General features: G+C 46.7%; 1 protein-coding gene across 1 annotated transcript in view; it reads right to left on the bottom strand.

Annotated features, from left to right (window-relative positions):
- Positions 1-15,112, bottom strand: part of LOC138503100 (protein argonaute-3) — a 2,065,845-nt gene that overhangs the window by 1,380,421 nt on the left and 670,312 nt on the right. The window contains exon 4 of the mRNA XM_069622607.1: positions 1,119-1,327. Within this exon, the coding sequence (XP_069478708.1) occupies positions 1,119-1,327 (209 nt within the window). The remainder of the gene's footprint in view (positions 1-1,118; positions 1,328-15,112) is intronic.

The raw sequence follows: 15,112 nt of genomic DNA, 5'->3' as shown, positions 1-15,112 counted from the left end.
CACCTTCCTGCTGGATTTCAGTCTCCCAGCCTCAAATGATCGTGTCCTGGAAGGACTTGTACAACTGTGACGTGTCTTGACAAGGGCGGCATCAGTACATTCTGCATTTCTCCATCACCAAGTATTGCCCTCTGGTCCTGGACCCGACAAGAAGAATCCTTGCACCTGCATGCTCCTGAGCACCGCTCACCAGAACCAACAGCAAGAAATCCAATCTCCAGTGCCCCCACTCGAACCATTCAGTCCACTGGGAAAATTGGACTTGGGGCTGGGAAGGATCATGGGGGTGTGAGAGGGGTAAGCAATGAAATAATTTGCCTCTCCCTCTCCTCCATAGGATAACATAGAGAACAAGTCTCTTTGTATCCTTACATTCCATTCCACTGCTTTCTTGGTTGTCGAACCCGAGTAGTAAAACCTGCAAGGTCAGAACACATTTTACTTACCTAGTAACTTTGTTGAATCTCTTCTTTTGAAAAATCACCAACACAAGTAACTTACCTGCTACAGATACATTCTTGGGGGAGGCATTGTGACTCTTTGGGCACAAGGCCACACTCGTCTTAGGGATTGTACTGCTGAAGCTGGGAATATCACTTAGGATTTGGTTCTATCTTACTGCATCACTTTACTTTAATGTCCAAGTTACTGAATGCATTTTAAAAACCTATAGTGATTGCATATCTGTTTACTATTGAGTGTTGTGATATATCACCTGCTTGCTTCATTTGTTAGTGTATGTTTAAGGCCTAGAATAAATACTTCATGTGTATACATTGCTGTCTAAATCGAATTGTGTGCTTCACTGTGTGGACTCATTGTGGACCCTTGACTCCACTCACACTCTCCTGGCAATAGCCTTGATTGCTCTCAATTGCTACCTTGAATGGGTTGTGGGTAACTTCTCAGAGATCCCCCTCTTCACTATAACTAGGGTGGCCTCCTAGAATCTGTCCACCAGGCCAGATACTAGAAATCCACCTTAACACGTCACCAAAAAGCTAAGTTCCATTAAGTGTATATACCTTCAACATCTATTACAAAATTCCATAAGCTTTTCTAAATGCACAGATTCTAGCATATTTCGTGCATCATCATAAAGCTGGCAATAACCTTACTTCATTGATGGCAGGTGTCGAAGCACCACATCGACAGCATGGACGGGGTTGGTGCTGATTGGCTTGTCCAGTTCCAGGGGCTCAGGTATGGTGTGTCCCGTCAGTACCTCGTGCAGCAAGTGCCAACTTATCCGGGAAACAAATTTAATTGACACTTTGAAGGGGCGGTCCTTCCCCCCTTCTCCTGGGAGTGTAACATCCAATTCCACCTGTAAGTGTTGAAGAACAACGGGTTCACAAAACATGATCTTGAATATTTTCACAAATTTACATACTAAATAATCAATGGAAACAATCTAAGTCAACGGATTCAAAAGATGATGCTACAGAGTATACTGTTTACAATTTATATCCATCTATCCCATCTATGAAATTCTTCTATAGCGCCACTCGCCCAAAGGCCTCAGGGCACTCGCAGACACACAACAAAAAACAGAAACGGGAACAGGTGAAGTATGGTAATGTCACAGAAATGTAGCCTATTCCCCTGTCAAAGAGGAAGGTCTTCAGAGGTTTCTTGAATTGAGCAGTGGAAGTACACCGTCTGAGATCAGGTGGAAGGGTGTTCCAGAGTGCAGGGGCAAGGCATCCAAACTGGAACCACCAATTTTCTTAAGAGACACTTATGGTTGATGAAGTGAAACATTTTTATAAGAACGCAGGGTTTGTCTAAAGGGAATCTTCTTAACCCACTAGGAGAGATATGCAGGAGCTTCGCCCACCAGACATTTGAAAACTATAACAGAGCCTTTGAACTGACTTCTTTAACTAACAGGAAGCCAATGCAATTTTCTGCGAGCCTCAGATACATGAGACCTACGGCCCATTCCATGCGTTTAAAGGGGCACTACAAACAGAGCGTTTTCCAAAGAGAACCAACATTTAAAAATAGTTTTGGGGGATACTACAGGTAAGAAAATAAATTGGTTTGGGCTGGTGGGCCACAAACAAGAGGTTCTCATTCATAAGCCCTATCCTGATTGTTGAACAAAATATATGTTGCACATTACTAAGATATTATCTAGAAGCAATGAGCGGCCTTGGCCAAACCATGATACACCGCTAGGAAAAACAGTCACCCATCTCATGTCTGGGATTTGTAAAGTGTTTTTACAGCCAAGGCTTTTATGCATATTTGCTGAGAGAAGGGAAAGAAGGATTGGAGAAGCAGGGAAGAACCAGTAAGACAAACCAGGTTTTCAGAAGAAAGCAGAGGTGACTGCTGGTAAGCAGGATGTTAACACAGAGAGCATTCCATAGCAGAGGAGCAAGCCCTGAGAAACAAAAGAGTCAGTCAATTACGGCTGATGGGATTTTCGTAAGTCTAAGATTGCTGAAACAGAGAACGAGGGGAGTATAAAAGTGGATTTTGGTAAAAAGGAATAGGCGTCATGTTCCACAATACGACTTATGAATCGCACAGAAATCCTTGAATTAACACAAAAGCAAACATGAAGCTAGTAAAGATGCTACAGAATGGGGCTAATGTGGTTGAACTTTGGACAAGGTAATGGATTTGACCCCGTCACGAACCCAAACATCCCTCTCAACCTGGCAAAGGTGGCCTACCAGGAAGATGTATATATGTTGCAACCGCTTTCTCTAACCCGATGCCTATCAGCCTCTATCCGGGCAAGGTATTATTAAGGTAGTTCAGAGTACAATTACCAGCATGCACCAGATTATTCAGACCCATGGGATGGATAATGGTTACTGGGTGGCAGTACCATCTGAAAAATGGCAAGTACTACAATGCACCTGGCACTAAAGAACAAGACCAGACCAGTAGATTGGGAATGGGATATGTTCCAAAATTCAGGAGCTGAATTGGAGACCAAACACCCACTACAGATTTCCCAGGCATCCTGCAAGGGAGTGGTAGGGTTGGAACCAGCAGAGCTAAGCTGCCCTACGGAGCCCAGCAAACAGTGGTCTCCCGATCTCCATCACTCCTTTCCTGGGCAAACTCCTGGAGAAGAACAAGCAACCTACCAACTGTAACATTCTTTCTACTGGATGTTCCTCCCACGTATTCCTCAATTTATGATATTCGTATCCTGCCAGCTTTGCTGCTTCGGCAAAAATGTACTCGGCAGAGGGCGCTGTGCACAAGGTTGTGGCGTTGATGTTCCTCGACAGGCTCCGTACCGTGTCGACATCACCATCAGGATAAATAGCTCGTGCCGCGCCCGTTTGCTTCAGTACTTTCAGTACTGTTTTTTTGAAGAAATATTCGAGGAACACCCAGGCGTGCCTCATGATTGATAGACTCTTCGTGACAGGAAAGTGTAAGAAAAGTAAACTGTACTGCGGGTTAGGATGGGCGATAAGGAATACGTGGGAGGAACATCCAGTCTAAAGCGCTTTACAGTTGCTAAGTAACTTGTTCTTCGAATGGATTGTGTCCTCCCACATATTCCTCATCTTATGATAGACTCCTATAGTGGTAATTTTGGGGGTGGGAGTACTAGTTATTGTTCTCATGGACGGAATGACGTAACACCTTGGCAAATAACCCCTCATTGGCGGAAGAGGCATCTAAGCAATAATGCTTGATGAAGGTATGCATTAATGCCCATGTTGCAGCTGAACAAATATCTGCCGCAGGGACTCTCCTCTTCAGAGCCGCAGAAGTAGCCATCCCCCTAGTGGAATGGGCTTGCAACCCATCCGGTGGGTCTTTTCCCGCCAATCTGTAGCACTCAATTATAGCCAGAATGATCCAGCGGGATATAGTTTGTTTTGTCACTGATAATCCTAATTTATGACCTGTATAACCAACAAAAAATTGGTCCTCTTGACGTAATTTTGACATTCTTGAAATGTAAAAACCGAGAGCCCTTTTGGGGTCAAGACAAAGCAGTCTCTCCTCTTCTTTGACCAAATGAGGAGGAGGATAGAATGTTGGTAATATGATTTTTTGTGACAAATGAAGATAGAAACTACTTTTGGTAAGAAAGACAGTTTAACCTGAAGAACCACTTTTTCCTTGTAAAAAGTAGTAGATGGAGGTTTATATGAGTGAGCCTGTAGTTCACTAACCCTGCGGGCTGATGTTAAGGCCACAAGAAGGACAGTCTTCAATGCAAGAAGCCTCAAGGGATTGGAGTACAAAGGCTCAAAAAGGTATGCAAGTTAAAAACGTAAGTACTAGATTTAAATCCCAAATTGGGACATGAAAGGGGACTGGAGGGTATACATTAGTAGGCCCTTTCAGGAATTGAATTATCAATTAATTTTGAAGTAAGAAACCTCTTCTGAGGAGCGCTTGAAAATGAACAGGGCAGCTAAATATCCTTTATTTGTTCCGATCTGGAGCCTCAGATTGGCTAGATAGAATAGGAAAGAGAGCACCATTGGGGTGCCACACTGAAAAGGGTCCACATCCTCATCTTTGCACCAGTTACTGAATTTGTTCCAACGACACCGGTACAAGGATTTTGTTGCTGGCCTTCTGGCCGAAAGCAAAATCTCCATCCGTCATCCGGAAGATCCCAATCCTTCTATCTCAACCTCTCAGGAACTATGCGTGAAGGTTGAGTGTCTTGACCTCTGGATGGAGAACCCGACCTTCCTCTTGCGAGAGAAGGTCCTCTCTTTGCGGTAGACGCATTGGAGGGCAGATGGACATGTCCAGAAGGTTGGGGTACCACGTCCTCCTGGCCCAATCCGGGCCAATTAGGATCACAGTTTTTCTGAACTTTCTCAACCTCCTAATTACTTGAGGAATCACAGGGACTGGAGGAAATGCGTACAGAAGTGGAAACTTCCAGTCCACCACGAATGCGTCTCCTAGAGCTCCTCCCGGAGGAAATTCCCTTGAGCAGTACTGTTCGCACTTCCGGTTTACCGTGGTCACGAAAAGATCCACTTGAGGGGTTCCCCAAAGGGCAAACATCACCAGAAGGACTTCCTGAGCTATCTACCACTCGTGGGACACTGTGCTCTGCCTGCTCAGATCGTCTGCCGCCGTGTTCTGCTCTCCGGCTAGGTGAACTGCCGATAGAGAGATTCCTTCTCGTATTGCCCAGAACAAGAGCTGCATTGCCTCTCTGCACAGTGGTAGTGACCCTACGTCTCCTCTCTTGTTGAGGTAGTACATGGCCACTGTGTTGTCCATCAAAAGGACATTCCTTCCCTGTACAGAGGTCAGAAAGGCCTTCAGCGCTAGTGTGATTGCCCTCAGCTCCAATGGGATGAGGTGTAGTTTGGACTCTGATGGAGACCAATGACCGCTGATTGTCAGATGGTTGGTATGGGCTCGCCACCCTGTGAGGGAGGCATCCGGTACTACTGTTATCTCCGGCCATGGTTGCCAAAAAGATTCTCCCTTGAGTATGTTGTCGTTGCAAGCCCACCATAGAAGATCCTGAGCAACTGCGCTCCGGACTTGCAGATGATCCGACATACTCCCCGAGAACTGGGACCACTGAGTTCTGAGGGCCCATTGAAGGGATCTCATTCTCGACCTGGCCTCTGGCACCAGAAAAATGCAGGAAGCCATGAGGCAGAGCAACCTCAGAAAATCGAAGGCCGGCAGATGCTAGACATTCTGGAACTTTCTTACCATCTGCAGAATGTGGAGAGTTCTCACCTCGGGAGGCGAGGCTTTGCTCGAGAGAGTATACAAAACTGCTCTGATAAACTGGAGCTTTTGGGATGGTATCATGTGAGACTTCTTGAAATTGAGGGAGTACCATCCCTTGTTCTTCTCCGCTACAGGTACCTGGTTCTATTGCACCTTTCTCTAGCAGGGTTTTTGACAGAGCTGGTTCCCGTGGATGGTCCTGAGGCCTTTTTAGGAAGGGAAGGCAGTAACCTTGAGATACTGTCTCCAGTGCCCAAGCATCTGAAGTAATGCCCCGCCATGATTTGAGATGCTGAGATATTCTGCTTCCCACTAGGTTTTGTGTGATAAAGCCTCAGAGTGATTCTGAGGCGGCTGCAGGAGCGGCTGAGGGCAAAGATGCCGTTCCTGAGGCTGGTTTTTCACTTTTTCCTCATCCACCTAGAGCGACATTTCTCTTGCCTCTTTGAATGGCCTGTCCTCTTCCTCTACCTAAAGAGGAGTAGTACCGAAAAGAACGACCTCTCCAGGAAGATGAGCCCCAATAAGTTTTCTGAGGCTGTCGCATGGAGGCGCCAAGAGATTTAGCTGCCACTTTTGAGGTCTGTAGTTTTTCTAAGCTTTCATCAGCTTTACTACCAAACAGCCTCAAGCCATCAAAAGGCATGTTGAGAAGTCTGGCCTGCACACCTGGTGCAAACCCTGACTTCCTCAATCACGCACATCTGCGTAGCACTGTGCTTGTAGCCATGGATCTGCTGATACTATCAGCAGTATCCTGTCCAGAATGGAGACATTCCCCCATTGCCTCCTTTCCGTCTTTGACAATATTCAGGAAGCCTTCCCTTTCCTTGCCTTCCAGAATATGTTCAGCCGCCGCCGAATTGCAGTCCCACAGGGTATGGGTGAACCTGCCCAGGGTACAGGTGACATTAGTTGACTTGAGAGCCTAGCTACCCGAAGTAAAAACCTTACGGGCCCAAGCATTCACCTTCTTATCCTCTCTATATGGGGGGATAGATGGATATGCTGTCTGTCTTGAGGAAGTTGCAGCCTGAATAACCAGACTTTCTGGAGTGGGATATCTGCTTAAATAATCGGGATCAGAACTAGAAGTTCTATACTTCTTAGGAAAATTACTGTTGACTGCAGCAATAGTATCAGGAACTTCCCAGTTTTTTTGTACCGTTCTTTGAAGTGCCCTATGGCAGGGGAGAACTGGATCTTTCTGAGGGCCCTGATCAAGTATGTCAGTCATATCATCCTGATCAAAAGTGGGTGAGGCTCTACCCCAGCCCATGTATTCCACCACTCTATTCATTAAACTCCTGTACCCTGGATCAGCATGTTCTGCAGGGTCAGGTTTTGGAAACTCTAGCTCTGGTGACGCATCAATGCCACTAGCAGAGTGAACGGTGTCACACAGGTCTCATTTTCGATTCTGGATCGATTAATTCATCAGGGACCTAGTAGCATATTGTACTCCAAAAGGAGAAACCTCCTCTTCTTCAGAGCCATTTTCTTCAAAAATGGAAGACATAGACTTAAAGAAGTCTGACTTAGGTAAAGGAGTAAATCTCCTTTCCTGTTCATGATTTTGGGTCGAAGGAATCGAAGGAACCTTCGATGGTATCGAAGGAATCTTCGAGGACACCGATGATGTCTTCGACAAATGCATTGAAGACGCTTTTGGCTTCAATGTCGAAGCCGTCGGCGCCGATGGTGTCGTCGAGGGTTTCAATGACTTGTTTCTTATTCAGCGTCAGGGAAACACACGATTCGAGGAATCTTCGGCGATTTGACGTCGACTCAAGTCTTACGAGTTTCACTCATACTACTGAGTTTTACCACAGTAGTTCCTGACTTCCCTGTGTCGTCCCACTGAGCGACCGGTGTCTGCCTCTTTTGAGGCTTCTTTGAGGGGGGTCGAGGCCGCATTCTCAAAGACCTCCATCATCTTCCTTCTAAATTCTTCCCATTTTCTTGGGGAATCCGACTTAGTCTGGCATCGTACCAATTCGGTAGATGTATAGGAGGATGAAGAGGGAGATCTATGTCTCCTCTTAACCTTTTTTGAAGAGGAAGATGAAGAGCGTCTCAATCTCCTACAAGATCAAGATCTCTTAAATGTTTACAACGATCCGATTCTTTCAAATCACTCGACTACTTACATCTTTTTGACGAGGCCTACGAGGAGGCCTTAGAAGCTTCCCGCCCAACCGCCAGTTTACCTTTCCTCTCACGAAGGGCCTTCTCGGTCATCGACTGACAGGAGCCAGTGTTGCCGGTTCGATGGTCTGAACCTAGGCACCAAAGAAACGCTGTGAGGATCTGTAATCGACATCTTCGATCCACAGTCAATACATTTTTTTAACCCCGTCTTGGGAGTAGAAGGGGTGGAAGAAGATGACATTTTCATAAGAAAATTCCGAAGCACGCCGTTCTTGAGAGCGAAGCAATCGGAAAAACTGAACTGAAGGCAACGGGCGCGGCACAAGCTATTTATACAGATGGTGACGTTGACACAGTACAGAGCCCGTCGAGAGACATCGACACCACAACCTTGTGCACAGCGCCCTCTGCCGAAAAATACGGATACAAATATCATAAGATGAGGAATATATGGGAGGACACAATCCATTCGAAGTTGGCTATCTCTCAGTTTACCCTCCACACTGAATCTGTTGGCTGTCTCCATGACCATCAGTCTGGCTTTAGAGCAGCCAGAGGCATGGAAACTGCTTTTCTGAACACCTGTGAAGACCTGCTCTAAAACCTGGACTCCAACTCTCCCTCTGTCCTCATTCTCCTTGACTTCTCCTCTGCTTTTGATACAGTAAACCACAACATCCTGATCACCAGTCTCCGGGATGCCCGGGGCATCACAGATCAGGCCCTGGGGTGGCATGTGTTCTCTCTCTCTGACCGTCCTTCCCATGTGGAACTTGGGTCCTTTCTCTCCGATATCACTCCCTCTACTTGTGATGTCCCCCAGGGATCTAATCTATCCCCCTGGCTTTCCAATGTCTACATAGCCCCTTTGGCCCAAAAAGTCTCTGCCTTCACCTCCAACTTTCAGTGTTATGCGGATGACACGCAGCTCTCTTTCAGGCTACCCCTCTACCTTGCTCATTCACGACTGTCTACTAGTCAGTCCTGGTATGCTGCAAACGATCTCTGCCTTAACGCCAGCAAGACAGAGAAAGTCCTCATTGGGACCCCTGCTCCCCTCCCACTTTCCCACTCTCACTCTGGCTAGCCTGCCTTGGTCCTCCGCCCTCACCCACCAGTGAGGCAAAAACCTGGGGGACGTCTTGGACTCTACTCTCTCCTTCTCTTCGAACAGCTCATACATGTACAAAAAGTCTCACTACCAGCTGCACCTCCTCAGAGGTATTCTACCTTTTCTCACCTTCCCCCAGAGGATCACTGTCTCCAGTGCCCTGGTTCTCTCCAGACTAGACTACTGCAACCGTCTCTTTCTCAATCTTCATATTTCTACTCTCTGACTTCTGCAACATATCCAGAAAAGAACTGCAAGACTTATCCTTGGCCTCAAGCCCAGGGACTGCATCTCCCCATCACTGAAATCCCGCTCCACTGGCTCCCCGTGGCTGCAAGGATCAAGTTCAAGTCCTTCTGCATAGTCCACAAGGATTTCTGGGGGTGGGGCCCTTATCTACACCGCTCTCGTCCCAAATACTCTACTTCTAGAGCTCTCCGCACGGCCTCCTCCAACTCTCTGCGGGTGAGCCGTTTCTACAAACAGATTTGGGTGTAGATCCTTATCCTCTGCAGGTGCATCCCTCTGGAATAGCCTACCTACCTCTCTCTGTCTTGAGCTGGACCTCCTCAAGACCTACCTCTTCTCTTTCCCTCTCCCCCTCACCTGCTAACCTCTTTTCACCTCGCTTCTTTCCCTCCTTCTCTCTTCTCTTACCTGCTCAGTTAGCTGACTGGCCCCCTTAGCACACCTGCAGAGCCCCACAGGTCCCAGGCTTCCCCGCCAGTCCTGCACTTGCCTCCAGGCCTCCGCACTTTGCCTGGCACTACTGAAATATGCTCCATGTTATGGGCACTCACTCAGCACTTAACCCATGCCCCGCTGGACTGTGGTGCACTTGTCCCGCTCCCCATCCCTCCTCTGTTGCACTTCCTGTTTGCACACTTGCACGCCCTTGATCTCGAATGTTCAAGGCCTTGCAAGTCTGTTTGTCCGGTCCTCCCTCTGTCTCCCCTCCCTAGATGGTCGTGCTTGAAATACTCTAGCATAGATGCTTTGGATGACCAACTACCAAGCAACCTGAAATGTTGCCAGGCCAGTACTGTAGTTTATTGATCTGTATGCGCCTATCCCCTGCCCCCTTCACTCTTTGTCAAGCAATTCTCTAGTATATATGCCTCAGGCCTAGTATGCTAGCTATTGTTGTTCAATCATTCGGAAATCTTCAGGGCCTAAGAATGATGACTGGATTCCCTTGTTCCCTTCCAGACTTGAAGCACTTCACTAGTGTATAAGCTCTTTACAAATAAACAATTACTACCCAAAGCCTTTGTGAGCACTAAACTACTCAAAGGAGTGAGCCAAAGAAACAACCATGGCACCCACATGGCTGGGTGGAAGAAACCTGAAACAGAAATGGGGGGCTGTGGAAGGGGGTGTCCGTTAAGGCTGTTATGCAGACTTCTGGGGAAAACGCAGTCCACCAAGGAAGGGGCTGGGAGTACCTTAGACAGAAATTGGCCCAGGGAAGCAGCCAACTCTGGTACCCAATGGGAGGGCTATAAAAAGGCCAGTCAATCATTTAGAAAAGGTCGGGATTTGGGTGTGGTTGGAGGAAATTCAAGAGACCAGAAAGAAGTGTTCAGCTGGCAAAGAACGACTTGGAGGAGACTTTCAGGTATGTTTGGAGAGTGAAGTAAGGTTTTGGGATTGAGAGAGTTCTACCAATGTTTGTTATATGCTTGGGAGTAGGAGAGCGAATGAGAATACTTGAGGAAGAAGACTAGAAAAGAGAATATGAGTTAGTGAGAGAGGCACATGAAAGAAAAGTGAGATCAGTAAAGTAAGTGGCAAATGAGATGTAAGGGGCAATTGGCAGATCAGGAGAGGGAGGCTGAGAAGCAGATAGGGATATGATGGTGGAAAAGCAATGAAAGGTGATTGGTTGTGCTGACTAACGCAGAGCCTTCAGATGAGAAGAACAAGTTACTTACCCCGAGTAATGCTCTTTTGATTGGATGTTCCTCCCACGTACTCCTCATCTTTGATAATTATCTTCCAGCTTCAACTGCTTCGGAAAAGACATTTCTCGACAGAGGGCGATGTGCGATAGTGTCAATGACGCGAAGTCCCTTGAAGGCCTCTGTCCGATGGTCGACGTCATCCGCAGTATATGTAGCACATGCAGAGCCCGTTGGCTTCAGTCATTGTTTTCCATGTTTAGAGGAATTACTAGTGCCTCCTTAGACTTTAGAATACTCAGAGCGCAGAGTGTAAAACCTGTAAATTCTGGAGCGGCGATGAGGAATACGTGGGAGGAACATCCAATTGAAAGAACGTTACCAGAGGTTAGTAACTTGTTCTTCGAATGGATTGTGTCCTCCCACATATTCCTCATCTTTGATAGCCTCCCAAAGCAGTAATAGTCTTGGAGATGAGAAAAGAATTTAGATCTGCCTTTAGCAGTTATCAAGGACAAAGTGCTAGACAGCTTTCCCAAAAGCTCCCTCTTGAGTAGAAGTGTCCAGGGAGTAATGTTTCACAAAGGGGTGTATGGTAGACCATGTGACTGCTGCATAAATGTCTTTGATACGTACTCCTCTCTGAAGAGCGAAAGCAGTAGCCATGCCCCTGGTTGAGTGAGCTCTGAGACCCTCTGGGGGATCTATACCAGTCAATCTATAGCATTTCTGGATAGCCAGAATAATCCACCTGGATAGAGTGTGTTTTGTATTGCTAAACCCAATTTATGACCTGTATATGCGATTAATAATTTGTCGCCTTGGTGAATTTTCAACATTCGCGAGATATAAAAACTGAGAGCCCTCCTAGGGTCCAGTCTATGTAACCTCTCCTCCTCCTTTCCAGGATGAGAAGCGGGATAGAAAGTTGGTAAAACTAACTTTTGGTATTAAGTTCTTACTTTAAGAATAACCGTATCCTTATGAAAGGGAAGTGGCTAACCACCATGTGAAGCGGACATATCTCTTTGCGGATCCTGCGGATACTTTAAAGATTAGCTACACACTGTGTGTTAAATTCGAAAACAAATGCACATACAGTGAGAAATAGCCTCCACATATGAAGCGCATAATTGATCGAGCTCTGGAAGGTTTGGAACGCAGAAGAACGAAGATTGCATCCTGCGTGGGCGGAGGAGTCCGTAGATGGCGCCATCCAGGAAGAAGTGAGGCCGGCTTCAAATCCTGTGGGCAACAGAGCTGGTTGGTGAACCGGGGAGAGAAGCATCAGGGAGTGGCACCGTCGACACAGCGTAGAAGGTGAGAAGTGCGCCAGGAGCTGGCCGGCACAGGAGAGCAGCAGAACACGGCCAGGACGAAGACGGCAGCCCTGAGAAGAAGGCAGAGAGGAGGGACCGCACGCGCGTCAGTGATCCTTCGAGCATAGAAGCGGTAAGGAGTGTAAAAGCGAAAAGAGGGAGACAGCCTTGGCAACTAAGGGTGCAACAACAGTAATAAGCGGACACACCTCGACATTGCTAGGAGAGGAATGAAGCCTTGCAGCATTCAGAGGGAAGCCTCGTAATAAAGGGAGACACGAATCGGAAAGGAACACAATAAACGAAGGCGGATACACGCTGCACTACGTCAACGGCACAGATGGAGGAACAGCAGGCAAAGCGCAGACCAACATTGAGAGAGGAAGCCTGCTCATAAGCAGGCCCACAAAGAAATAAACACAAAGTGGGCAGGAACCTGAGACCAGTGAGGCAGGCTATAGGCCATTTAGGAAGATAGGAGAAATAGCAGAAGCCTTGGGACCCACAAATAAATGCGAGCTCTTGCCTATCAGTAGTGTGGCCACATAACACAGAAGGACAGGTTACACGTGTAGGTTTACCCAGATATATAAGAAGCAAGGAAGAGCCACAGAGCGGGCAGCCAGGCCAGACGAAGTGTGAGCCACAAAGACCAATTAAAAGAGCTAACAAACTGTGGCTGCAATCTCACAATTAATAGCTACCAAAGGCAACAAAGCCAAAGAAAAACAGACCACTATGGAGGCATTCACAAAAGGCCAAAACAGCCCCAAAAGGAGAGAAAGAGGCTGGTCCAGCCAATAGTAAAGACAACAAACCAGAGAATGGAAACCAACACATCCTGGATGCCATTGCAGCATTACAAATTAATTTGGAAGCAATAATAGATGCAGTAAGTATCGATGTGGGTCTATTAAGGCAAGGCGTGAGAGTGCTGTCGCAGCACAAGCGGAAACTGGAAGGGCAGGCACAAGAGAACACCAAAGAAGTGGTGCACACATCATTGGATGTCAACATACTAAAGCAGAAGTTTAAACTACTAGAAGAACGAGCAAAAGAAGCTGAAGGAGGCGCGCGCAATAATATGATAATCCTGGTACTACCGGAAGGCACGGAGGGATCTGAACCAACTATGTAGAGAATATGCTTTTACAAGAACTGGGGCCAGAGAATCTCATGCAGGGATTCACTATCGAGCGTACACATATATCCCTAGTCAGGAAGCCGCCACGGCCACCGGCAAGATCTTCTCTAACGCCTATCATCGCCAACGTGTCAAATTATAAAGCTAGGGAAAAAAACTTGGCATTTTCTAGGACAGGGGGCACTATACAGAGAGCCTCAGTGGAGCTGGCAATATACCCAGACTACCTTCCAAGTGCAAAAAAGGAGAGCCCATTTTATAGCCACCAAAGAGAGACTAAAGAAAGTGCGACTGAAATACATGCTAATCTATCTGGCCAAATTGAAGATAATAAATACACAATAGCAGAGCACTGTTTTTCAATAGCCCGACATAAGCATAAGCCTGGATGGATAGTGTGAAGATACCAACGATGATAAAAGACTGACACTCACAGGGTCTCACAGGAGCAGAACAAGGCCTCCCTATAATAAGTAAATAGCAAGGGGGTGCATAGGGATGAATGGCAGAAGACAGGAGTGGAAATAACCTCATGCGGTCAGGATAAAAATTACTTTGGACGTAAAAGAAACCGGACTCTGACTCATGCATTACATACGCCGTTCAAGAAAATACCAATAAGCAGGAAGACAGCAGTGAAGACACAAACTGCTTGGTAGGACAGACAGGGGACATAAGAGATCCTAGTACCCCACACACTTTTTGTTAGGGTACAATACAAGTATCCACCCGGAAGGGTTGGTTGAATACAGGGGGGCGGGGGATTGGTTAAGAGAAACGGGGGAGAGCCTGATAGAGAACTGCACAGTCCTGACACACAAAGAGACAATAGCTCCAGGAAAAGGAGAGGCACACTAGAAACATCTGCAAAGCCCATGAAAACAATCAACCGATGGCCGGAAGCATCAAAGTAATGACCTGGAATGTCTGAGGTCTGAACAATTATGGGAAGAGGCAGAGAGTAATCACATACTTAACGTGGGAATCACCCTAATGCAAGAGACACACCTAACTAAACCTAGACAGGACAAAATAGCTTATAAATGGGGTGGGGTTGCGGTGGGATCCACATACTCAGCATACACCAGGGGAGTCCTCATTTGGGTGGCACCGACAGTCTCTTTGAAAAATATTGCACACAAAAGCTGACGAAGGCAGAATGGTGCTGATACATCGTATGCTAGAGAACAAATAAATATGCATTATAAACACGTATTCACCCAACCACGACGCCACATCATTCTTCAGGTCTTTATATGCTAGGTTGAGCCAGTACAGAGATGAGGTCAAAATATGGTGGGTAGACTTCAACTGCACATTAAATCCCAAAATGGATAGATCAGATGATTGATTCAAAAGACCGGCTCCACCCGCAAAGGTAATGAATGCCCTCTTACGCTACTATAACATGGTCGACATATGGAAGACTCTGCATACAGCTGAGAAGCTACTCTCATTACTCCGACGCACATAAGGTACATATACGACTCGACTACTTGTTCACGGGGGAAGAACACATGAGGGAATTTGAAGAAGCAGAATACAAAGCGAGAGTAATGTCGGACCATGCCCCGTTAGTACTGAAATGGATAACAGCCCCTAGACCACCAATACCAACTTGGAGGCTCAAAAGTGAGGCACTCCTCGACACAGCATTCAAGGAACATATAAGAGAACAAAGGAACATATAAGAGAACACATGACAGAGTTCTTTAAGGTTAAAGAAGGTAGTTTGAAATGCGTAGCTCCATTATGGGAAACGTATAAAGTGGTGACCAGA

Source organism: Ambystoma mexicanum, chromosome 11 (genome assembly GCF_040938575.1).
Source record: "Ambystoma mexicanum isolate Mex_15411 chromosome 11, UKY_AmexF1_1, whole genome shotgun sequence".
NCBI lineage: Eukaryota > Metazoa > Chordata > Amphibia > Caudata > Ambystomatidae > Ambystoma > Ambystoma mexicanum.
This window is presented reverse-complemented; position numbering and strand designations above follow the sequence as displayed.